The following is a 23936-nucleotide window of genomic DNA, read 5'->3' as shown; positions in this document are numbered from 1 at the left end:
CTCACCAAAAATTTTAATTTTTATTTGTAGCCTAGTTTTTCTTAGTCTCTTTGGCGGCTAATGACGCCGAAGTGGCACTTCTCACGATACTTATAAGTATTCCAGCTGCATGGCCGATTAACGTGCCATACACACACGTGAGCGGCCATTGCTACAAAACTTGTAGTCAGAATGCTATCAATTTATAGAATTTCGTGCGATTGAATACCTGCCACGGTCGATCCCAGTCCAACGGAATGGGAAAAGCTCCTACGTAAGCTCCGAGCATGGCACCAATTGACGAACAAACTAGGTACCACTCCTGCAAGTTCTTTATGCTGTGTGTGATATATATCAGCAATAAAAAACATACTTTTCCTTTATCAGGTCAACGCACCGAAGATGCAATAGCAAGTTCAGCCATTGGCTTGGCGAACACCCAAAGTGTATTGCCAGGGGCATTGTCACACAACTCGAGAGGAATATAGCTAGCAATAAGGTATGCATCCACAAACTAAACCACAACATACATATGCGGTCAGATTTATTCACTAGCAAGTGATCAGAAACAATGCGAGTTACTCGACAACGGGGGCTCCGAACAAGACGATAATTAAATGAAATGCCACGGATCCTAGTACTAGACCGATAATTCCTGAAATAAGCTGCTTTGCAACTACCTTGTCAGTAGAGTGAAGAAGTAGTAGGTCCAATATTAGTAATGTCAACACAATAGCGATCACTATGGTCTCGAGGCCATTTCGAGCGACATCTTCCAAGTGCTTGCCAAACCTACGTCGCGAAACACCGCTTATAATAATGCTTTTAGAAAGCAAAGCAAGTAAATCAAAAGCTACCGCACAGCAGAACAGGGAGATAGCGAGCTATAGCGCCGGGTAGCACGAGCTGCAACAACTCGGACACGAAAACCATAGAGCTTTTATTGTGGTGTATGTATGATACTTGAAATATTTAAGCTTTTTTGTCGAATTACACGCGAAAGAAGGTACAGGATAGGATATACAGCGTAGTTCTGAGTCGTCCCACCGCAATGGCGTTCACGAACGACAAGCGGTGGTTAGCAGACTTCAGGGCATTTCCCACTGCGCACAGGAAGCCCACAATTGCATCAATGACTGCATGGCCTACTAGTTCTGCTGCCAACTTCTCTAGACTCTCACCAGAACCAGGGGTGAAAATGGTAGTTGATTCACTTTACTCGATGTGTCCTTAGCATTCGAGTGACATGTGTCTTTATTTCAATGCTAGATCATAACGCCGAAAGTTTTTTATGCCACGTACGACACGATGCCTCCTCCGAATCAAGGTTCATATAATTTTGGTGCTTCCAAATTGCAAAATGCAAAGGTTGACACACAAGGTTGGTGTCATGTAGTGATAATGTTGACGTCCACGCACAGTGTCATAAAGGATCATAATCAAGTTGCGAATCTTAAAGTAGGTAGAAAAGGATTGTGCAATATGATAATGTTATTGATAATTGCAATGTAGACTTCTGGTAAACGCGAGAACGTAGATGGAGACTCAAGTCCTCGGCCGCCGAAGCAACATAGGCCATGTGACTGAGAAATTTATCAGAGTTGCAGGGTAAGTGAGTAAAGTGGAGGAAGATGCGGGCCAATCAACAATTTATAAATGACTATGGACACGTAGCATTTTAAACATCAAAGAAATCGCAGGGCGAGTCCAAGGCTTGAGGAGAGAGAAGGGTATCTGTCCAGTTAAGTAAGTTGTTGACTTCCTCCTCATCTACCGATTCGTCCAGGTCCACAGCGGCAGCTGGATTAGATGCAGATATTGAATACGGCAAAGAAGTTGTTTGATGAGATAGCTCTTGATCCATTGACGCGTCTGTCGTAATACCACGTCTATTTGGAGTTGGTAGTGCTGAGAGATACAAAACTTTAGGCACTCTAAGCTCTGCACAAACAGAAGCAACCGAGTGGATGGGTGGCAATCGAGTTCTAGGTGTCATGTCTTCCTTCGCTTTTGGAACACCACTTTGCGTTTCATCTCTTTGTGCGTCATTATTGCCATTTCCAGCTTGTTTGATCCACATTGCAAACATTTTCTTGCGCTTCTGCACTTGTTCCAAAGCCGTTAGTGGTGCCTTTTTGCCTGTCTTCTTTGACCTTGGAGGCTTTCGTGGTGTTCTTGCTTGGATCAGTTCATGCGAACTCTGGTTAGTGTGTCGATATTGAACATCAGTATTCTTCGCATTACCAGAACCAGTTCGTAGTAATGCACTAGAGGTGCTCGATACAGCCGACACTGGTCGACTTGAGCATCGATTGGTGGATCCCGATGTCAAGCTACCATGCGATCTGACGCAATGTCGATTCCTCACTTCAATGTTCGAACCACTTCTTGCCTTAGCAGATACTATTAATGGAGGAAACCTCGCCACAAATGGCTGTATGAGCTCTCGAATCCGACCATCGTCCTCTGATGGTACTTTTCCTTGGAACTGGGCATCACAATCATGGCGCAGTCTCTGACGTACATCATCTTGTATCTTGGCCAGCCGATACTCCTGCCATGGCCCAATATACATGGTTTCACAGTAGCAACCTGCCTAGTAAGCCTCATATATTCTCGTCGTTTTGTGTGCTAATATTGCCCAACAGGTTGTCGTACTTAATAATAAATAAGCGCCATCGTGATATGTCGAGGCTCAAAAGGGTCCTTCAAGATAAGGCACCAATATTGGTGTTCAGTAGCTTGTGTGCAGGTGCGTCTTACGCTGTATATTATGCGCATCACCAGCAGATCGCTGAGAAAAAGGTGTATAACGAATCTAGTGCTGGATCTGATCAATGCTCTTGCTGACTTGTTATTGTAGGTAATGCGCCAAGGCGTGATCAACGACATCAAGCGAGATAGGATCAAGCAACAAGAGATGCAGCACCAGAGGCAGCAGTAGAAAGAAAATTATGATGGAGCTAGTCACTTCATTTCCATTTAAAATCTAAGCGATAGTTGAATGACTTCTAGAATATGAACGCATCGCGATCGATTGACATAGTCGTATTTGAGGAGCATTTCATCTGCCCAGTACTGAAGAATTGCATTCATCTCGGTCGCTCTTTTAGACGACGCGTCTTTATCAGTGATACTGGTAGCTTGTAGGACTGCTTTAGTACGTTCAAGAAACAATTGCGACTCCACTACAGAGTCTGCTGGGATCTTGCACGCATAGCAGCAAACAAGTACCTCCAGTGGATACTGCAGCAGACAACACAATGGATCAATATTCCAGTCACGAAGCTGTGGTCTTAATAAAATATTCTTTAGCTCTGTAAAAAATGGCTCGATGTCGCGAAGTATCGTATAGTCCGAGAATGCAGATAGTTCAGTGAGTTCCAGCGTCGTCAACGTACTGACAACAACTTCTGCAGCTTGTTCAAGCTCCTTTTTAGTCATGGCTCTGTCTTGATTCAATGCAAGAGTAATAGCAGCTAAAATCAATTGCCAAATCGAAGTTGAGTCTTGACTTTGAGGTCTAGAGCGAGACGGAATTAATCCCAAACGACGAAACAAAGCAACTTGAGAAGGAAGTAGGGCCAGAAGCTGCTGATCATCTTGACCTCGAGCAAAATTGAAATTTAACCATGTTGTGAGCCACGCCTTAAGGAGGTCAGACGTGATGCCTGTAAATTCGACGTGCAAATACACGTCCGTCACATAACACGTAAACGTGCGCTCCCATCGTCTTATCAAGGGTGATGGCTCGTCCAGGAACGACTGGGAGTAAATCAACGCTGCCGACAACCAGTGCACGAAGGGTAGAAAATATTGGATAGAAGGCTGTATCACCATTGCGGAAGGATCCTCCATCCTAGCTTCATAAACGTCTGACAAATTTATTTGCAAAGTCGTACACAAGTTCTCTTCAATTTGATGCTCACAGATCCACGACCCTCCATATTCCTCAATGGACAGTCTTGCACGTCTGGAAAAATCGATCAAGCCTATCACCTTGTTGCCAGACAGAGCGAAAGTGTCGCAATTATTGCAATCTATTTCCATTGTTGTAGAAGCGATTGCTTGTAGCTGTGAGATCTTTTCAGTACTTCGCCGTAACCTATCGCGAAGGTCCACGTCTAACTTCACGTAGGAACCAGCACTTCGACTGGAACACGCAATCAGAGCTGTGTTGAGCAGTGCAGCAAGCCAATATGCCTGACGAAGTTCTTGCTCTCCATCGCTTAACATTAGCTTTTCTAATGTTGTCAAAAGCATGTCAACTCGTAGTGTGCTTTCACAAAACTCGGTCTTTAAGATGTAATCGAGGAAAAAAGGAAGCCAAGTTGTAGAAGTTGTCTCGTCAAATAGCGAAACTGACCACGCAATTTTTTTACTGAAGATTGAAGCAGAGTCTGCCAGGATCTGTAAAGTATTTCGCTGGTAGATCCAAGACTTGGAGCGTCTGTTAAAATTCTCGAGCCTCTTATCTTTGTCCCAGCCGTCGTTCTGAATGCAAGCAGGATCGGAGAAGCTCAAACCCCGAAGTGGGGGGCTAAGTGTTGCCACGGCGGCTTCAATTAATAACACGCGGCCATGCTTAAGTACAATATTTGCCAGATCACCAAATGCCTCAGGAGAACGACACTTTATCATTGCTTTTGTCAGAAGGACAGTTAAGGTTTCGAGATCGGGAAATGCTGCTGTTGTCAAATAAAGATGCAATGCCATGTCGACTCGAACTGCCGATGGTAGCGGTGCAGTCTTCACAGAAGGACTATTCATCGTGTTGACTCTTGCAGCCTCTTTTATAAACGTCTTTAATGTAAAAACGAAGTGGGAATCAAGTGGGGACATAAACACAAAGCGCATGCTACCAAACTCATCGGGATACCATCGAATTAGCCGTGTACACAATAGTGATAGCTCGAATCGCGATTCCTTGCCCGCAAAAGATGTGCCATACATTTTAACAAATGAGAACCACTGCTCTAGTTGTTGCCTTAACTCGCCCAGTGGCTGCGCCATATCTTTTATGTTGCTTATTATCATTCGAGTCTGCGCTATGTCTGCTGACCTCACCGCGCAAAGGAAACGCTGAAGTACAGCACTGGAATGCGAGACAAGTTGTGCATCCTGTGGACATGCAATGAATGTATTCTCACGCTCTACACCAGTTTTGACTTTAGAAAGCACTTTTAAAAGGTTCTCTTCTAGTGTCGGTGGACAGTTTGGGACATTTTGTAGTACTTCGGCTGCAAAGTTAAGTGCATCTCTGGGTTCTTGGCACAACACTTCAACCTTATCGTAACAGATAAGTAGCTCAGGAAGCATATCTAAATCCACCATGGCCTTAAAACCCCATCGGTTTGCTTTTGATGAAGGTTCTTCTGTATGAGTACTTTGATAAACATCCCATGCCTCGCAAAATTGCATCAATGCAACAAGATACAAAGGAGATGACTCACTTTCCTTTAAAATGGCGTTAACAGCATGGATAATCTTAGTAAATAATTGCTGTCCAGTGTTTAGTTTCTTCGGGTTGGATCGACTGGTTGACTTCAAGCCTGCAAAAAGCCCTGGAAACAACAAAGTTTTTATACCTTGTTGGTCGTTCTCACCAGAGAAGCGAAGCTGTGTGCGCGCTCGCAGGATCTGTGCAATAAGGCTGGAAACCCATTCTTCATCAAAGGTTGTTAACATCTGTGCTAGCAGTTTTCGAACTGTGAAGCAACCACCTTCCTCACTTAATAAATTCTGTCGGATCACACCTCCACTTGATATAACCCTGCCACCCGTTGCAATGACAGTATACATGATAGTACGACAGTAGTTCTTAAATGCTTGCAAAAAGTGGTCGCGGCCATGCATTGCCACGGAACTGTCGGTTTGAACATCCAGCACACATTTTTCAAGAAATAGGCACCAGTTTTTTCCATCCTGGTTTGAAATCGGAGTTGAGGTCTCATTTTTTTGCTGAGACATCAAGGCATCCCAATGCTTGATATAACTTTTGTTCTGTATCCTTCCGTGGTCAAGCATGGCATAAATCTTATACAAGACAAAAAGGAGGCCGAGTGGTGAGTATGGTCCCATTTCGAACCGCACCTTTGCAGATAGTAGTATTTCACTTAAATATGACCGTAGTATCTGCTTCGTTGTGGAAGTTACTACATTGCGAGGCGCAGCTACTTGCATATGTACACCGCTACAACGAACTTTCCAGATAATTGCAAACGAAGCAATTATCTCTGAAATACTTACACCTGTGACGCGAATCACCTCGCTCACAATGCGAAAACCTGTAAATTGCGTGATTCTTTGCTTTCCTTCCGACAACAGTGCAGCACCAGCGAAGGCATCTGCCTTTGAGCACTGACAGATGACGTCAACCATGATTATTTGCCCCGCTTTGACTACACTTTCTACTTCTCGCTCCCAACTGACCGTCCACATCTTCTGAAAATGATCAGTCATAAACTTTGGAATTTCGGCGCTCGGTATTGTTATTGTTTGCTGACAAATCTGTTTGAAGGTCACCACGGATATCGATGGTATGTCAACATTATCGCACTTCACAAAATACTTGAACCTTTTTTGCCTTTTTTCTATCTTTCTATCTGTCGATAATCCGGCAACTGGGCTAGAATCCCAGAACGCCGACAGCACAATCATCGCCTTATTACTTACGAATCTTTCCCCACTTTTTTCCAACATCTCTGCAATTTCTCGCGTACACTTTACCAGTAGATCCCAATCTCGACATTTTGATTTCAAGAACGCAGTACTATCCCCATGTTGGCAAAATTCACAGTATTGTTGTATTCTTCCTTTTTCCTGCATCCCATTATTTTTTGACCTTGTCCTCACTCGATTCGTTGGAGGCTCTCCGGACCCACTCGTAGCTGTGGCCTCCAGAATTTCCTCGAGTAATTTCTCGCTGACCTTCTGAATCCAGTTCTGCACAGCAGACTCCAAACACTTTGTTCTCTGCTCCTGCAATGCAAATGATAGTAGTAACATTCGCTTCCTGATAGGTAGTAATCTGCTGCCAATAACGCGCCGTAGAATATCGAACGACTCGAGTTTTACTACACTTTCCACCAACTCGGCCTCATCAATTATCAATAATTTACATTGAACCAAGTTCTGACAAAGAGAAGCAAGGCAAAGTGTTTTATACTCATCAACATCTCCACTTTGCTGTGCAATGCTCCGCTTTCTACGCTTGCGCGGTGTTTGTGGTACCTTTGCCATCTCGACTGCCACAGAACGAAATTTGGTCAATACGTGACGCTTGAGCACTGGAAAACGCGCTAAGTGGCGCCAATCGGGGAGTGGAGGCTGCTGCAACATACAATCGCATAGAGGATGGGAAACAGTAGCGGATAGAGCAAGTCCGGGATCTGTAAAAAGCGTTTGCACGCCGCGGTCTAATGACGCTAAAGCATCATTCATCGCTCGATCAAATGATTGGTACTTTTTATAATATTTTCAAATTCAGTATTCACAACAGAAGCGTAGTCATGTTATGACGATAAGGAAAAAAAAAGAGTTTGAGATTACTAGTGTTAGCGTGAAAGTCAGATTGATTTTGGTGTCAATGTAGCCGCTCAAATTCTCTAATAATCGAAGAACACCTTGACAAGCGAAGCATAGCGCTTTATTTGGTCTTGAATCATAACTCTTCAGGATAAGCTCGGCAAAGCGACGTAAATGTCAGCTACGACACACTTAATACTGATAACCACTATTGCCGTACGGGTTGCTGCCCATACTACCTTGACTGCTAGAGTACGGATTTTGCTGCATGCCACCCATAGCCATGTTTGGCTGCATACCCATGCCCATATTCATACCTGAAGCCATGCCCATACCATATTGAACCGATGGATCGTTATACGCCGTAGGAGCAATGGCTAACATCGGTTGCATGCCAACCATACCGTAAGCCGGGTCTAGAGTCTGCGCATCCGTCTCTGGCTCCTGTTGCGTCTGCGTGCGTTCATCAAGCAATTTGACTTTATCATTTAGATTCTTAACAAATTGAATCATGTAGGGCATGACAAAATCGACATAACCGTGGCGCCACGCCAACTCTAACGCAACATCAGGCTTAATCAGCTTGTAGCACGTAAACAAAGTAGCACAAAAGCACTCTTTGTCGTGCACAGACACGAAGAAACGCAAAATGTCCTCAGCGAGTTCAGAATCCTCCGAGTCACTAGCACAATCAATACAGTCTTTGTACATTTTGTCTGCCTTCGACAGCTTCACGGCCTGTGAATAACGCTTGTTTTTGCGGTACAGATAAGCTGCAATTCGGCGAAACTCCAGAAGTTCGTGTTTCTCCAGTTTTTGCGCAAGTGAGATCTGGTCAAAGTTCTCGTAAGCGTCCACAGAATCGCGAAGCGCCTGGTAGTCCTCATCGTCAACCAAAATTTCATTCAAAGCCTCGTTTACTGCCGACAAGTTTTCCTTTTGTACATCCTTTAAGTACTCAGCTACGAGCGGCAGGTTCTTTGATTTGCGTAGCTGGTGGACGACACGGGCGTGGTCCAGGTTAGGTGTAAGTACTTGGAGCAAACGGGTGAGCTCCAACGGATGCTGCTCTAGGTAAAAGTTAATTGCTTTGTAATGAATTTCCTGATTGCGAACTTTTTGTATGCAATCCAAGAACAAGTCGTGCGAGAACGCCACTGGATGATCCACCATCGTTCGGACAGCATTGTCGAACTGACCGTCTTCCTTGTATAGGTAAACGGCATGATCCCAGTGTAGACCCTTCTCACAAGCACGCAAAATTTTTGAAACGTTCATCCGCGAGTGAAAAATTTTAATATGCTCCATCAATTTGGACGGCAAGTATTTCGAATATAAAATAGCAAGCTCTGTAAAAATGCCGGCGTGAGCACCCTCCAAACCAAGACCTTGTTCCATCAGCTTTAGCAGCTCGGCCGAATGACCACGCTTCTCATAGTGCAAAATTAGCTCCTCGAGATGGTCCGGGTGAACGATAATGTGTAGGCCACACAAGCCGGCAAGACGAAACTCGTTAACATCAACACAGGCATAGTTAACTTCCTTCCACGTGCCCACAGAATTCGCCTTGGTGGCTGCATCTACGGCCTCACGAAACTTTCCAAGACGCACGTAGCAAATTGCGAGCTTAGCATTGTTGTTGATGTTTTGAAACAACAACTTGGCCGCATTGTACATTCCTTCATTGTAACACCGCTCGCCAATATTCTGAATTTGAGCAACATTAGGCGACGAGATAAACTCTTCCAGGTCGCCGTACTTCTCGGTTTTAGCGTAAGCGTAAATGAGTGATGTGTCCAAAAATTGCTCCTTCACCGTGTTGCGTGCCATTTTAAGATAAGGAATCAGCTCATTGTAGTTACCGATACGCTCAGCTGCCGCAATCACATCCACATACGAGCTGGCGTCGTTGGCCTTGATAAATGCTGACAGTGAATCATGAACTTTGCCCTGGTCCAGCTGGGCCTTGGCGAGGCGAGACCACACCTCAGGCTCGTTACAGCGGTCAGCGAACTCGTAAGCACGCTCGTTGTCCTTAATGTAATCCAACAAGACGCCAATGGCATCAACGTTGTGATTAGTCTTCTTGTAAATGACAAACCCCTCTTCGTAAAGTTGATACTGCTCCCCAACGGCAATGCGAGCAATTTCTGGACCGTCGAAATTGTCCAAACGGTTAACGTAGTCCATGACTTTTTCCTTGCCGGCCTTTATGGCAGTTAAAATCAGCAGATTCTGCAAATTTTTGTTAGTTGAGAAGTCAGTGCCCTGCAGCACGATACGTTCTAGCAACTCAATCAGCTCATTCGGTAGCTCGGCATTCATAAACGCGCGCACAGTCGTCGAAACTTCATCAGGATTGGTAGTCTCGGGAAGGGCCGTCTGCACAACCTGGTCAATCAATGCTCGACGACTTGGGGACTCGGGCTCACCTTCCTCCTGCTTCACAAGAACCTTTCCCCATAGTTCAAGGTCCTGACGCTCCACCAAATAGCGAGCAAGATCCTTGAACAAGCCGTTTTCCGTGGTGACGCGAACGAGATCTTCATCACAGGCACCACCGGCACGACGATAAGCCAAGTAAGCAAGCGCAGGATCCAGCTTTTCGCAAAACTTGCCCACAATCTCGGAATCGTAAAATTGGTTGTTGATTAAAAATTGTTGCGGGTCCTTGTTAAGCGTGATGTAAATCTTACCAATTGCATTGTGCGTTGCCGTTTCAGTATTGCCCTGGGCAACACGAGTCTCAAGCCACGGCTGGAGTAGACGCAGGCGATTCCGTTTCTCAACCTGTTCACACAAGTCGTCTACAGGGCATTGAGCGACTTGGTTTAGCAGATTTTTAATATAATCTTCGTTACAGTCCAAATCCAGCAGCTTGCCAATTACGATAGGAGCCTTCTGTGGGCTAACCTTAGTCACATACACGTCAATGTACTTCATGAGATTGTTCGAGTATAAGTACTGCGTCAATTCCTCCACGAAATCGTAACGGTCGCACACATGAATGAGTGGGCGAGGGTCTTGAAGCTTCGACTCCTTTAAAAATTCCTTTACTCTAACGGGATCGTAGACAGACGAGTCACGGCAAACACGTTCAACCTCTTTAAATTGACCCATCTTTGTGGCTGCCTCGATGTATTTAAAGTGGAGATCCGGGTCTTGAGAAAAATTGACAATGGACCCTAAGAAAAAGTACAAGCCGTCAAATGATTTAAACTTCTCGAACACCTCAACAAGCTCCTTGCCGCCCAATTGTTCAGCATACTTGGTGGCAACCTGTACCACTATCTGCAAGTTCTGGCGCATGTTGTGAGCCATGAGCGCGTTAATCAGCTCCATCGAGACCTCACTCGTCAGCGTACCAAAAAATGTCACAATGAACTCATGATTTATTGCTTGAGTATTAACAATAACGCGCTTTAGATCTGCAAGCTCCGTGTAGTGCTCCAAGGCGCGCTGGAATAGACCAGCCTTTTCGCACAGAGATGCAATACGCGGTCTATCATAGTGCGTGAACATGTTGTTTGATAAAATAGCATCAGCCACCTGAGGCGAACCTCCAAGAAGGTTAATTTCCAGCAATCGGGTCTGCAGGTAGCCCTCCTCAGGACGATTATTCTTCAAGGCCTCCAAAAGAAACGCAGTCGTCTCTTGAATGCGGTTTACTTGCATAAAAATGTCGACCACTGCATTGACATCTACGAGAGGACCGTTCTCTGCGACTGCGAGCTTCTGAGCAAAGTCTAGAGCACCTTGTGGGTTTGCACGTACCAAGTTCTGGAGCATAAATGTGTAATCACAACGGTAGTTGGTCTGCACTGCGTAAGCCACTATCTTATCAAATTCGCCGCGTTGCACAAAGCAATTTATCACCTTTTCCGGCACCTCAGCGCGCAAATACACTGAAAGAGCCATCGTAGTGTCAGACTGAGCGACAAGATCACCTAGCTCCTCTGAGCACTCAAGTTTGTCTTCCGACAACCACTTCTGAAGAAGTTGGCCACGACCCTGCATTAGCACAGGGCGAGCCAGCTCAATAGCCTCCATCTTGTTTAAAGTACCTTTTTCGAGAAGAACACTGAAGTACTGCAGAATAGGCTGAGGCTGACCAGGTTGTGCGGGCATATTCTGAAAGCGTTGAATCGTCTGGGGAGTTCGCAAAGCACCCTGTGGAGAAGCAGCCGCAAGTCGTGCCGCACCTTGGATATCATTGACACTTACGAGACGATTGAACTCAGTAAAGTAAAGCTCTTCAGCCCCAGGCAGGTCTAAACGCGTAGCTAGCGATAGAGCCAGCTGGGAATCACGTAAAGTGTTTACCACGTACGGCACGAGTTTAGTCTTGTTGATCGCAAAATGTAGAAGCTGACCACGCCTCGTGATTCCGAGCATACCTTTCGAGTTGGACTCCAAACATGTCACGAATGTAGTGTCTTGAGACACTCGAGCACGATACACAGGCTTTCCAGAGTGCGCATCGAAAAGAAAGAGATACCCCATTTTCGTAATCATGTAAACAATATCATCATGAGGGCTCACTATCATTGATACAGGAAAATCAGCCTGCGCATCAGCTGCAAATGGAATTGGAGACGGCGGAAGGCGAAATGTGTCACCAGGTGCATCACGATCACGTCCAACTTCCATTATAAAAAGCTGCAACGGCTCCCCACTTCCCTTTGTACCGGCAAACACGAGAACCTGCGCATCATCATTTCTTCCAGGAGGCTTCATCTGGGCAAATGCACCTGCGTAGCCTTGCAACACCTGGCTGACTTTTTTCTCCATCCAGAAAAGCTGCATATTTCCAACAATCCGGCCGCCTTCTCCTTGCGAAATGCCGACCAGAAGCATCCACTGGTTATCAACCGAGGCCTCGTAGCTAATAATCTGTGTACCTACGCCGAGGTTGGCGTGACGGTCAAACACTTTGGCCGGAGGAGAGTCACCCTCAATACTCCAGTGATACACAGCAGAAGCCGTAACCAGCGCAATAGTATTGACCGAGATCCATCGCCAAAAGACCACAGCTTCGTTCATAAGGTGACTCTTCATTTTCGCACGCAGCTCCATATTGAAAATCTGTAGCTGATTTTCTGCGCGCAAGGCGATAACCTTGCTCACGGGGTTCATAATAGCTGCCTCAGCATTAATAGGACGGCGCTGCACCGTATTACCTGCCGCCATGTCTACGATCACGACACTGGCTTGGCCATTTACTTGTTCGCACACGCATACAAACTTATCCGACTCCATCGTCGTGGTACCAAACTTGACATAGTCTAAATTCACCCCTAGCGTGCTCAACTACATTCAGTCACACTTAATCAGTCTTCTGTTGTGCAATGTGCACTCACTATCTTATCTTTTAATTGATATAAAAAGGCATGCATCTTCGCGCTAAAACGTACATTAAACACTTCCCCGAAGGTAATGGGGAGATCTTGCGCCATCGTGCCTCGATTTTCTACGGTTTGCTTCCCGGTTTGATATATCTGAAAGTGTCGTCTGGGATCAGCGAAGGAGACAGGCAAACTCTCTCACTCAACTAGATCCTTTACTTTTTCCTCCGTTTCACGTTTGCGATTAGCCGCGCGACTCCCCCTGGGGGCGAAAAATATCTTAACTTAAATCCAAGCGTTTTAGGGGGGATTTAAAATGTTTAAGCGCGCTTAGATATTTGGCAAGCAATTGTTTGCAATTTATGAAGCTAAAAATACGGTAGCATCGCGATGTAAATTTCTTAGTATTAATAACCTATATAGAGGTTAATTATCCTGAACAGTCAGAAAGTGTTGCAACTGACTTGTTTAGGCACATATTATTAACGGTTGTTGGGACTTAAGCGCGCTTACATACTCTTTCCTGCGATTCTGAAAGGTTTGCTATCTTGTGCCACGTATGTAATTGATTGACTAAACATCTGCATTTTTAATTGACATGAATTATTTTTCTTGTCAACGAGTGAAGCTGATAGCTATAAATTGGTTTGAATTGATCTTCATTGCCAAGTCGATGGCAAAAAAAAAATAATTGGCTTCAGCTTACAGGTTTGCATCAAACATTAGGCCAGGGAGTAATTCGAAATTTTACAGCGTGAATTTGTCCGAAGAAATGAGGGTAAGTCCCTTTGCGGCCATATCACTCAAAAAATCCTAAAGAATATTCCAGTTAATCAAATTCGTCATTAGCGAGCGGCATATCAAAGTCATCATACCTCGCCATCCTTTTCAAAACCTGGTACGGGGGACGAGCAGTCAGTCAATATTACTAAGTCATGGCGTCGCTCCTTAGGCCACACGGCGACCAAGTCGCGAACAGTGTAGTTAACGCAGTGGGAGATTGCCTCCCCACAAACAATCACTTTGTCAGCAAGCTTCAATGTGTCAATCAGAGCCTGATTCAACCTAGACATATTGCGCACCAATAGCAACATCATGCACTTTGAGCATTATGCCCAAAGCAATCGCTCCTGTTTAACATATGGAGTCACAGTCTACCTTGTTGTGGGATCATGCGGCAGCTCAAACTCCGCTTTAAGTGCCGAGTAGTGTTCCGTAAAAGAGTTGCTGCCTTTCATTACGAACTGCACGGGCATACGCGACATCTGAGTCCATTCCATCGCCGCTGAAAGCACATTTGGCACGATATTATGACCAGGCGAGCCAATTAGGCAGTGCTCAGGCCAAATGCATAGCGTGAATTTTCCGCTAGCCTCGAGCGCCGTAGTGTAGGCGAGTACGTAATGCTTTAGCTTTGGGTCACGTGGCGTCCACACACCTGATGCGACATCATTGGATGAGATATGAGTAAACGGCTTGGGCGATTCTCCATCTGCATCCTGCCAGAAAATTCCGTGGGCAATGTGGTAGCGTTGATGCGAGTCTAGTGTGAAGACGAGCTGCTTAAGCCGAGAAGCGTGCTCGCGAATGAACGCCGCGATGCGTTCCGCATCTTTGTAGGCCGTCGATATCGCAAGCGAGCCGCCAGGATGAAAGTCGACCTGCTGGTCAATCACGAGCAGACATAAACCACCCGCTGGAATTGCGCCAGCCAACTGTGCTGCTGTCGCCATGTTCCTCTGTCGAAATTCCACCAAATTTCAACAAAAATGAAAGATCATGTCTATTTGTAAAAATTACGAAGTTTTATAATTTGGCGGTGCCAAAAGCGGAAAATGACGGTACGTAAAGCACGACATGGTGTGCAACGTACCGCAACATAAGAACTTCGATAGCCCGCATCAGTACTCGCTTAACAGTAATACCTCGTCGGAGCAAAAAGAGAAGCACCACCACGTAGCCCAGAACTTGAACTTTCTCCTCTAGAAGCCATGACTTCGGCGGTAGGCTGGCTGCAATCGCTCGCACTTCGGAAAATATTCGCGGCGCCAGCAAAGGCCAATTTCTGTCGTGCACACTTTGTGCAAATCGAATGACCTCCGGAATGTACGCCTGCCACGAGCACTTGCGCGGCACAAGAGTGTAGTTGACAACTGGCAGCGGTACACGAGAGATGATGTCAGGCTGCACGCGGTGGAGACGTTCAAAATCAGCCAGCGACGCACTACCAAGCGTGAATATGTCTAATGTATCGATCACGATTTGAGATGTGGAAGAATGAACAGCGTAAGGACAAAAACAAACCCAGCTTAGTTTCCTGCTTCGCCTTCATCAATGACTCTCGGAATCTCTTGCAGCAACCTGCTAGCAAGACACTTTTATTAAAAAAGCAAATTAAAAACCTCATCAGCATGTATAGACGGCTGTCAAGATCCATACATGATAGAATCGCTGCAGATCCAGGCGTTGCTTTTAACGTCAAGGGGCAATCGTGGTAAAGGTGCTATACCAAACATGCGCTTTAGAATCAGCCGAAGCATCAACTTGTATGCCCTAGCAGACATGCCTGGATTGTCATCTAAAAAAGATTTAATCTAGATTTCCGCACCCACCTCGCACCATCATATTTGCAGCCGACCAATTGTCTCGCACATCGAAGAAATAATTGTAATTCCTCTTTTAACATTTGGACGCGTTGAACCTTTAAAAATATCATTTATCGCTCAAAGTTCGACAAATTAACTTGCCGGATTTTGAGACCCACCACAGGCTGTCTTTGAGGAAGCAATAGGCGCTCCAAAGGCATCAACTTTACAGATGGCATCCCCACATGGAGCACCGTACATTCATCCAGCACAACTACCTGCAATAGATACAGTCAATTTGCGCATTTACTAATGCCACCAACGAGATCGAATGTGTACCACATGGTCGTATGCGTTATCAGTAAGAGATCTCCCCAACGAATATACCAGTCCGCTCGTGGTCATGAAAATCAGGTCGCCTTGAAAACGCATGTCACGAGAAAATATTCATTTGCCTCCAATCTAAGTTAATTTTCACTCTATATACCTGGCTGAACGAGCCTGGCTGCTTCTCGCGCTGCATCTTGCGCATCCTTCGGCGATCTGCCAGCGCATCAGCCTTAAACTCGCACGGCTTATGATTCTTGCCATACACATTACCGTTGAAACTCATGCTCATTGTACTGCAAACTGTTGGGCGCGATAAATTTCGCCGCTGATGTGGCGAGCGCGCCTAGTGAGAAGGCACTGCTTTGCGTTCCATTCATATTCAATTCTATGCCCACTTGGATGGATAGTATGCGTGTTTTATCACAGCCCTAACTCAATGTACTGATTACTCATGCACAAATTTCGTGTCACTTCCTTTTAAGCAACATTTCTAATTATTCTTACACAGAGACTGCGGTGGAGGTCAAAACCGGCTCCCGAGCGCAGCGACAAGGGCAGAAGAAACCTCAAGCCTGCAACTATTGCTGCATTACCCAGGTAATACGTCTTCCATCGCGCGTCAAGTGCTTGGTGTGGCGAGCGTTGTGAGTGTTTGAGTGTAGTAGTACGGTCTTCTTAACAATTATGCGCGCGTTCTGGTGGCGAGATGGTGCGAGAGTTTATAATTCAAAGGTCATGACAGCGGTGATCCTCATGTTTCTTAGCGAGGAGGGCGTGGCCCGAATCTTTGTGGGTGCGTTCATGGAACACAATTATTCGCGCCGCCTGGTCGATTCCTCTGATAGCTATAACTTCATGTTCTACTTCGTGATCGGCGCCATGCTGCTTACGTGCCTAATATACAACATCTTCTTTAAACACAAAATGGAAGCCAATTTCTTACGGCAACAGGCATTGCCTGAGACCATGCTACGACAGGATGTGATTGCCAGTGACCAAGACATGAATAATTTGTGGGAATGTGATGTCTGTTCTTTTAAGAGCTACGATGCTCATAACACTTGCATGCTTTGTGGCACTGATCGCTCTTTTCGATTGATCGAAAATACAAATAGATTAGCAAGTGGGTCTGGCAGTGAACACAGCAACATGCCGTCATCTGCCTCTAATGCCAAATATATGCTTTATATGGAAGAAAAGGAAAATGCGATGACTCGTAGTGCAGTAAACCGGGGTCCTCCTATTGGGTCTAAGTCAATGGCTAGGTCGAATCGTGAAATGTTTAAGCGGAAGCTTAGTGCACTTAATCTTCGGCAGCAATCGGCGCGGCGTCGACACGAGTGGTCGCGCGAACGTAACGACGACGGAGAATTGGTCTGGGTTAGAAAAAAATATTTTATGGACCGCAAGGCACTTAAAACTCTTCGAAATATGGACAGTTTGCGGAGCCAATCGTCAGTGTCTTTGCGCGACTCGATCCTATCAAACGGAAGTGTAAATTCGGTCGGTATAGTGTCGAAGATTGTAATATCGCCTAAGAACCCGACGGGTCGATTGTCTCTTGAGACGGCCGAAGGTGCTCGAGCCTTTCGCTGCTCCGACAGTTCGGAGTTCTCGCAAGATGAATTGGGGCAGGTCGCATCGCTTCCATTTCAGCAAAAACACGCATGGTTTGTTCAGCACACTGCTGCAATGGAGGTTCCTTGGGAATACGGACACTTATTGCTTGAAATTGAACGGGATAATTTACTTCACAATTCGTGCGAGCAATTATTATGGGCGACTCCAGCTCAGTTGCACCAATCGCTTCGGATAAAATTTGCTAATGAACCGGGAGTGGATGCAGGTGGTTTGGTGCGCGAGTGGTTTACTTTAATGACAAAAGAAGTATTTGACGATGCGACGGGTCTGTTTTGCAGAAGTGGAAATGGTGATGGTCTCATGATCAACCCCGCCTCCGCTGAAGCTAGTGTCGACCACCTGATGGTAAGCTTACGCTTGTTTATCGACTTAATGCACTGTTGTTTACTCATGTTACTTCGCTTTCTCGACCATATGTAGTATTTTCAAGCTATTGGTCGCTTCATCGGACGAGCGCTTTTTGAAGGGATTCTCATCGATGCGCACTTAGCAATTCCGGTGTGTAAGCATATTCTCGGTGTTCCCATTACTTTTTCGGACCTTCAATTCGTGGATAATGACTTATACAAAAATCTTAAATGGTTGCGAGACAATACTGGCGTGGAATCGTTGGCCCTTGATTTTACGTAGGTCTACTCTTTTATGAATCAGAGGATATTTCCAAAAAGCTAATGTGTTCTGTAGGGTTAATGTCGACCAAATGCCGGACAAAATGAAGGTGGTAGACTTGTTACCAAACGGTTCCGACATTCCTGTTACTGATGACAACAAGATGGAGTACATAACCTTGCGCTTCAAGTGGGTCGTTGCAACCAGCATTTCCCAGCAACTTGGCTCAATAATGCAAGGACTTTTTTCTATAATTCCTGTGGAGCTGCTCTCTGTCTTTGATCATCAAGAGTTAGAACTCCTTATATGTGGCATTCCCGACATCGACGTTCAAGACTGGAAAACTCACACTACATATGTGGGGGAGCGCGATGAGCGTGTTATCACGTGGTTTTGGAATTGTGTACATGAATTTTCGAATGAGCAGAAAGCACGTTTGCTTCAATTTACAACTGGTTCAGCTCGGGTACCTGTGCAAGGCTTTAAGGCACTAACCATGAATGACGGACGCATTTGTCCTTTTGCGATCCAATGTGTAAACGCGGATGAGTGCTTATATCCGCGAGCCCACACATGCTTCAATCGGTACGCTCGCATCTTGGATGCATTTGCTGATATGTTATCTGATAATAATTTTTGTCAATTATAGCATCGATTTGCCACGATATAGCGTCGAAAAGGACTTGCGCATTGCGCTATCCCTCGTGATTCAAATGGAAGTTACTGGTTTTACGATTGAATAAGCTGGTACAAAATATGTGTATTTACTAGAATTTGTCACCTAATAGTAACTCAAAATTACAGTGAGCTAGTCTCTCATTCTTCTACGTAAATGTGTGAGATCCTCATCAGGTGCATATTCGACGACTCCATTGAGATAGTATCGGGACATACAGCTTAGCAAATATCAAATAGAGTAATTCTGGCTCAAAAGTTGTAGTACGATATTCTAACAGAAAAGATGCATTAATGACAATCAATATGACATCTCGCTGCCATTTACGACGACGAATGAACAAGCCTCAATAATAAACTCTAAGTCATTGAATGGGAGCCTACAAAAAACTACTCGATGCACTCGACACGATACTTGTTTTGCAGCCAGCCTCAGAGCTTTCACCAACACATGTTACGTTTGGCCTGTACGCTGTACTTGTTGCCTCATCAATGCAGCAACGTCATTATGACATGCGCCAGTGGCTATGTGAAAGCTATTTCGTAACCACATTACGCCGATTTGGCCAATGACTTACCGAATATATACTCGAGTCGTTTTGCTATCCTTCAAAGAAATATGGCGATGATGATGCGGCGCGCAACAACACATGGAGTATTAATCCACACAGAAAGCATAGATCTGAGCAGGAATACCCTCACCTGGACTAGCTCCTTGTCCAGAGCGTAAAAATCGTTAGCTGGCGATACTCAAACGCGATAAAACATTCATGCCCATTAGTCGAATTATCGTGGAATGACGTAAAAAGATTAGTCTGAATCAGGCGAAAAAAGGAGCGCACATGTGGTCTCCTTTGAGCTGAGAAAGCTGTCTTTTCTGCCGCAATCCGACGCCATTTAACATCGCTCGAAGATTTTTGGCGTGGGGTCGTAATTTGCACTATAACTTGTTCACATGTTTTTTTTTATCCATCATATTCAATCCTCTCACGACGGAGGCATTGGCTGTTCCACGATGGCCTTAACTGTCACGGGCCATGTTTATCAAAAATCATACCAAACGAAGATTCAGCTGTTGCAAGGATACACTTGTCAATACCTGCAACAGACTATTCAAACGCTTAAACGAATCGCAAACTTTTCGATGTAGATCTCCACATTCGGCTGCACGACAATGAACGAATATGTCGACATTATAAGTTTGGGCGTGAGCACGATGTGGTTCAAACCGCTTTGTCACCTGACGATTTAATGTTGCTGGTGTGTAAGACAGTGCTTTCTGCACATGTAGCACCCCCCCACATCCCGCTTGACTTGATTACCACGGTGAGAGGGATATCACTAGCAAGTTAAATCATTTTCTATCGCCAAGAGCGCTGTAACCAAATCTGCTGTTCTGGTGTTTGCGCCAGATTAGAAGCTGCTTTTAGTTAAGCATGCAAAAGCGCCTTCCTGGCACAAAAAATCGGTGCAGATTGGTAAGATTCAGTTTTTCGTACAGTTCAAAGCGTCTATTACATGAAACATCCCCTAAGCCAGGGCCATTATCGTTTGACGCGGTATTTAGTTCCATGACTCAAGTCATTTTCATGACGCAGTCGCTGGTTTGGGGGGTCAACACGCTCTGCGAATGCCTCCTCACCCTGTCATGATATTCCTCCAAAAAACAAAAGTTATTCGTATAATCTTATAAGTGAAACGCCTTTTCCTCGCACTATGAGCTATACAAGTGTCCATCCAATTCATGTGCATGATAAATCATCTTTTTTCTCGGTACTAATCGTACGAACTATGTGATTCAAGGGTTTGCTGCTCGTTGCAAACATCCCGTATGACTAACCTACCCAATCTTGAAAGACATTTTGCCCGGAGCAATGAGTAAAGACTTCATCCTCTGGCCAACCCAATCAAATCAGTACTAATCGGTAGCAATTTGCAGCTCCGTAGGGTGGTCTCATCGCACGGTAGCGATGACTCATTTGTACATTGTCATTCTTGGAAACTCGGGAGCCTGGTTCTCCTAGTGTCCAACTTACTTGAAACTGTCTCAATCGGCTCTTGCCCGTAAGGTTACCCTACTTATCCGATCTGATTTCGGGATTGCGCGAAGAACACCGCGGCATACAGTTGCTCAGGCAGATCTTGTCTCTGGGGACTCTAGCTTACAGCTGAATTAAGGTCTTATCAAGTATAAACTCTGGTGATCGCGATACATGATTGCTACTTTCAGTCTTACCATGAAATTGCGTTTCGTACTATCCGAGCTTAGATCAAGACACTAAGCAATTCTTCAATAGACAATTCTGGCAATTCAAAAAAATCTACTCCAAAGCTATTGAAACTTCAGTCTGCTTAAAAGTGTTTCTGCTCTCTAGCAGGCATGGGTCCATGACTCACCGAAGTCCCGCTCGGTGATAAGTGCCTGGCACGCTTTGCCTCGTTTCCTGGTTGATTGATGGCACATCGCGGTTCAGCCACGGCATGCCTAGGATGAGATCGTTTATCGAATATTGAGCTAGGTCAAGGCAACGATCCACACTATATCCAATGAAAGCTTCGACTGACGAATTGACACTTTCACTAGTGTCCCCATAGCTAAAGGCACGGATATCTATAAATGTAGAGTTACGATACTTTTTAGCTTGGCTGGGGTCATGTCGTCGTAAGGCCTCCACCTCCTGCACTCTTGTGGCACGGAACTTGTACACCGCTTCTAATTATGCTGTCGGATAACTGTAAAAACGGCTCGACAATTTCAATTTTGACAAAAATGGGTAATGGCTTGCGGTGGTTCGTTTAAGTGCAATTCGCACAGTAATCTACCGCATGCACCCTACATTTTTCGAGTAAGCAATGACCTCGACAAGCGTACTCTCAATTTGAGAATGATTCACCACATCGTCTTTTGCACATGTTCCTTCGACGTCAGAATTCTCGGTCGGTCTTTGTGAACCTTATGCGTTGCGAATCAGGATAGCATTACAGGCAACATGGGCTCATCAACCAATGGCTCGGTTTAAGCCTGTTGAATCTATATGACAAAGTATCCACATTTATCGTTACTCGCATCGAACATTGCTTCATACAATGTCTTTAAATACCTTAGTCCATTGGCGTTCATCAAGCTTCCGCAACATCACCACCAAAAGCTTTTTGACTCGCCCTATAGTTTTTGTTGATTGTCGTTCCGAATGGTCGTTATTTTTCCCTGCACTGCTGATTTGCCTGCCTCAGCCGCCATCCAACTTTTTCACATATTGTGCATTGAATTCGGTCATTGTCGTAGTCAAACATCATTGAGTTGCGTAGCAGTCCTGACGCGAAGAGACAGTACGAATTTACGTGCGATTACTCTGTAGAAGAAGTTTCCCAACATGAAGCGACAAATGTTGACGGTTTTCACCCCACCAACTAGGAGTGCCATGTGCGCTAAAAATCTTGAGCACTCGTCAAGGAGGCGAGAAACAGTAAACTATGCTCAGGTTTCGAGACCTTTCGTCACCGCATTGGCTCCAGACCTCGTCCGGAGTCAGAGCGATTAAAGAATTCTTGCTGGACAAAACTAGCCGACCTGACAATGAAGACCAATTATGGCTCCCTGATCGCTAGGGTGGTGTTTGTATACGCTGCAAATGTTGTTGACAGCATTGTTCGACGCAAACTCAATGAGCTGGAGCACGTCGCTCCAACATATATCCTTCATCACTCGATTAATGCGTCCCATCGACCTATGCTGTAGACTTTTTTGTTGCGAATCTTGTTAAAAAGACCCTTCTTGTAGTTTACCAAAACATGCTTCTCCATGTCATCGAACAACTTACGTAGTCAAATATTGCCAAGCACAGCTCGCAGTGTTTGATTTGGCTACCCACATCCGATTCTACGTGCACTGCAAGACATCGGACGCTTAGACATTCAAGATAATTTTGTACATCAGCGCAGTGTAGCCTGAATGCGAGACAGTTGAATATTACAGATGCGCTAGACAGTCCCCAGAAATAACACGACACTCCCAGAGCATCCCGCATAACGTGCGAGAGTAGTATCACTGTCTCTCATGATTTGCTGATAGTATTCATATTCTTAGTTTGAGGCACTGAACAAGGTGCAATCATACGTCCTCTCCAGGATCAGAACTGGCGCTGGAATAGTGGCTGCATTTACTCGACTATAAGTATGCACAATCCATCTTTGAAGTAAGCCTTCTGACACAAATGTTAGGCATCAAATAGATAGATCTTCTCAATCGCTTGGTAAGCCGCACAAGCGAAAGCGATTTGACGTCATACTGGTTTCTTGATAGGAATCATTGACACATAACACAATGCATAGCTCCAAAAACCGGAGATGCACTCCCGATTCGAAAGCAATACCCTCGCTGGGAATCCGTCCGGCCAGTGTCTACAATGACCTTCAAACGCTAATCAAAAGCCCGACATCGGCCTCAAATTGCTTAGATTCCCTCAGCCGGCAAAACTACTTAATTCGCGCGAACTGAATATATATTGACCACTAGCGAGAACGTTTTACTTCATACTGTACTCGTTGCTTTAAATCCTTGGCGATCAGTTGAGCTTTGCTATTTTGATTTCAATTTCAATGAAGACCACCGACAACCTTACTCGGCGCTAAAAAACCATGAATCGCTTTCAGGGAATCTTGGCACATTGTTGACCTGCCATATATTGACACTGTTGATTGGAGCATCATCTCCGTCAATTGTCACAAATAGTTTGGTCGACCCCCCCGTGTCCTTCTTAATCCACGGAGTTTTTTATATCTTGGTGAGAGAAGGAAAGTCGACAGTGATCAACTCGCTGGAATCATCCCGATTGCACATTTGTAGCAAAGTCGATACTTTTTGTATTAACGAGATTTTGCTTCATGCAACAAGTGCACCAAAAGCCAGGATGTACACAAGCAACATGCAGATGTAACAGAAACACTCTGAGTTTGGCGTGAGTGTGCCCTACTTTCTACTTAAAGACAGAAATACCATTTGAGTATTTAGGGTGCCTCGAGCCAATGAATTCGATGATGCTACTCTCAGAAGGTGACAGGCCGACGGTCGACGTCTTGAACGGACCCGCGATGAGATTATCGGAAAAATCTGACACAATTATCACGTTTTGAGGCTACGCGTAGAACACTCTCGCTGGCAAAGTACACTTCCGTGTTGAAAGACTTTTAAGTCGGCGTACTAACGAAAAAAGAACAGTACCTGTTAAAGTTTAAAGGTGCCCTC

General features: G+C 45.1%; 7 protein-coding genes across 7 annotated transcripts; 2 read left to right on the top strand and 5 right to left on the bottom strand.

Moving 5' to 3' along the window:
- Positions 1 to 31: 31 nt before the first annotated feature.
- PHALS_00743 (phosphatidylinositol-glycan biosynthesis class f protein) lies at positions 32 to 912 on the bottom strand (the record flags this gene model as incomplete). The annotated part of the gene is made up of 5 exons (XM_024730471.1): positions 32 to 151; positions 209 to 317; positions 377 to 493; positions 562 to 771; positions 842 to 912. 5 exons carry the CDS (start codon positions 910 to 912, stop codon positions 32 to 34), a joined length of 627 nt encoding a protein of 208 aa, XP_024580744.1.
- A 199-nt stretch (positions 913 to 1111) lies between these two features.
- Positions 1112 to 2923, top strand: PHALS_00742 (uncharacterized protein; the record flags this gene model as incomplete). Its single annotated transcript, XM_024730468.1, has 10 exons — positions 1112 to 1180; positions 1249 to 1306; positions 1376 to 1437; positions 1492 to 1498; positions 1554 to 1587; positions 1654 to 1709; positions 2227 to 2451; positions 2525 to 2578; positions 2721 to 2731; positions 2843 to 2923. 10 exons carry the CDS (start codon positions 1112 to 1114, stop codon positions 2921 to 2923), a joined length of 657 nt encoding a protein of 218 aa, XP_024580743.1.
- Positions 2924 to 2961: 38 nt separating this feature from the next.
- PHALS_00741 (uncharacterized protein) lies at positions 2962 to 7422 on the bottom strand (the record flags this gene model as incomplete). The annotated part of the gene is made up of 1 exon (XM_024730467.1): positions 2962 to 7422. One exon carries the CDS (start codon positions 7420 to 7422, stop codon positions 2962 to 2964), a length of 4461 nt encoding a protein of 1486 aa, XP_024580742.1.
- Positions 7423 to 7698: 276 nt separating this feature from the next.
- Positions 7699 to 12962, bottom strand: PHALS_00740 (clathrin heavy chain; the record flags this gene model as incomplete). The annotated part of the gene is made up of 3 exons (XM_024730466.1): positions 7699 to 7797; positions 7852 to 12816; positions 12921 to 12962. 3 exons carry the CDS (start codon positions 12960 to 12962, stop codon positions 7699 to 7701), a joined length of 5106 nt encoding a protein of 1701 aa, XP_024580741.1.
- Positions 12963 to 13598: 636 nt separating this feature from the next.
- Positions 13599 to 16143, bottom strand: PHALS_00739 (hypothetical protein PHYSODRAFT_492537; the record flags this gene model as incomplete). Its single annotated transcript, XM_024730465.1, has 12 exons — positions 13599 to 13664; positions 13727 to 13916; positions 14010 to 14512; positions 14568 to 14634; positions 14725 to 15094; positions 15156 to 15226; positions 15291 to 15404; positions 15464 to 15552; positions 15616 to 15714; positions 15776 to 15855; positions 15924 to 15979; positions 16037 to 16143. 12 exons carry the CDS (start codon positions 16141 to 16143, stop codon positions 13599 to 13601), a joined length of 1812 nt encoding a protein of 603 aa, XP_024580740.1.
- A 547-nt stretch (positions 16144 to 16690) lies between these two features.
- On the top strand, positions 16691 to 18759 carry PHALS_00738 (hect e3 ubiquitin; the record flags this gene model as incomplete). Its single annotated transcript, XM_024730464.1, has 4 exons — positions 16691 to 17752; positions 17828 to 18033; positions 18092 to 18601; positions 18666 to 18759. The coding sequence occupies 4 exons, from the start codon at positions 16691 to 16693 to the stop codon at positions 18757 to 18759; spliced, it is 1872 nt and encodes a 623-aa protein (XP_024580739.1).
- Positions 18760 to 22253: 3494 nt separating this feature from the next.
- Positions 22254 to 22495, bottom strand: PHALS_00737 (uncharacterized protein; the record flags this gene model as incomplete). Its single annotated transcript, XM_024730463.1, has 2 exons — positions 22254 to 22317; positions 22398 to 22495. 2 exons carry the CDS (start codon positions 22493 to 22495, stop codon positions 22254 to 22256), a joined length of 162 nt encoding a protein of 53 aa, XP_024580738.1.
- Positions 22496 to 23936: the final 1441 nt, after the last annotated feature.

Source organism: Plasmopara halstedii (assembly GCF_900000015.1).
Source record: "Plasmopara halstedii genome assembly, contig: Scaffold_1211, whole genome shotgun sequence".
Classification (NCBI taxonomy): Eukaryota; Oomycota; class Peronosporomycetes; order Peronosporales; family Peronosporaceae; genus Plasmopara; species Plasmopara halstedii.
Note: the sequence above shows the minus strand (reverse complement) of the source record. Positions and strands in the feature narration are given on the sequence as shown.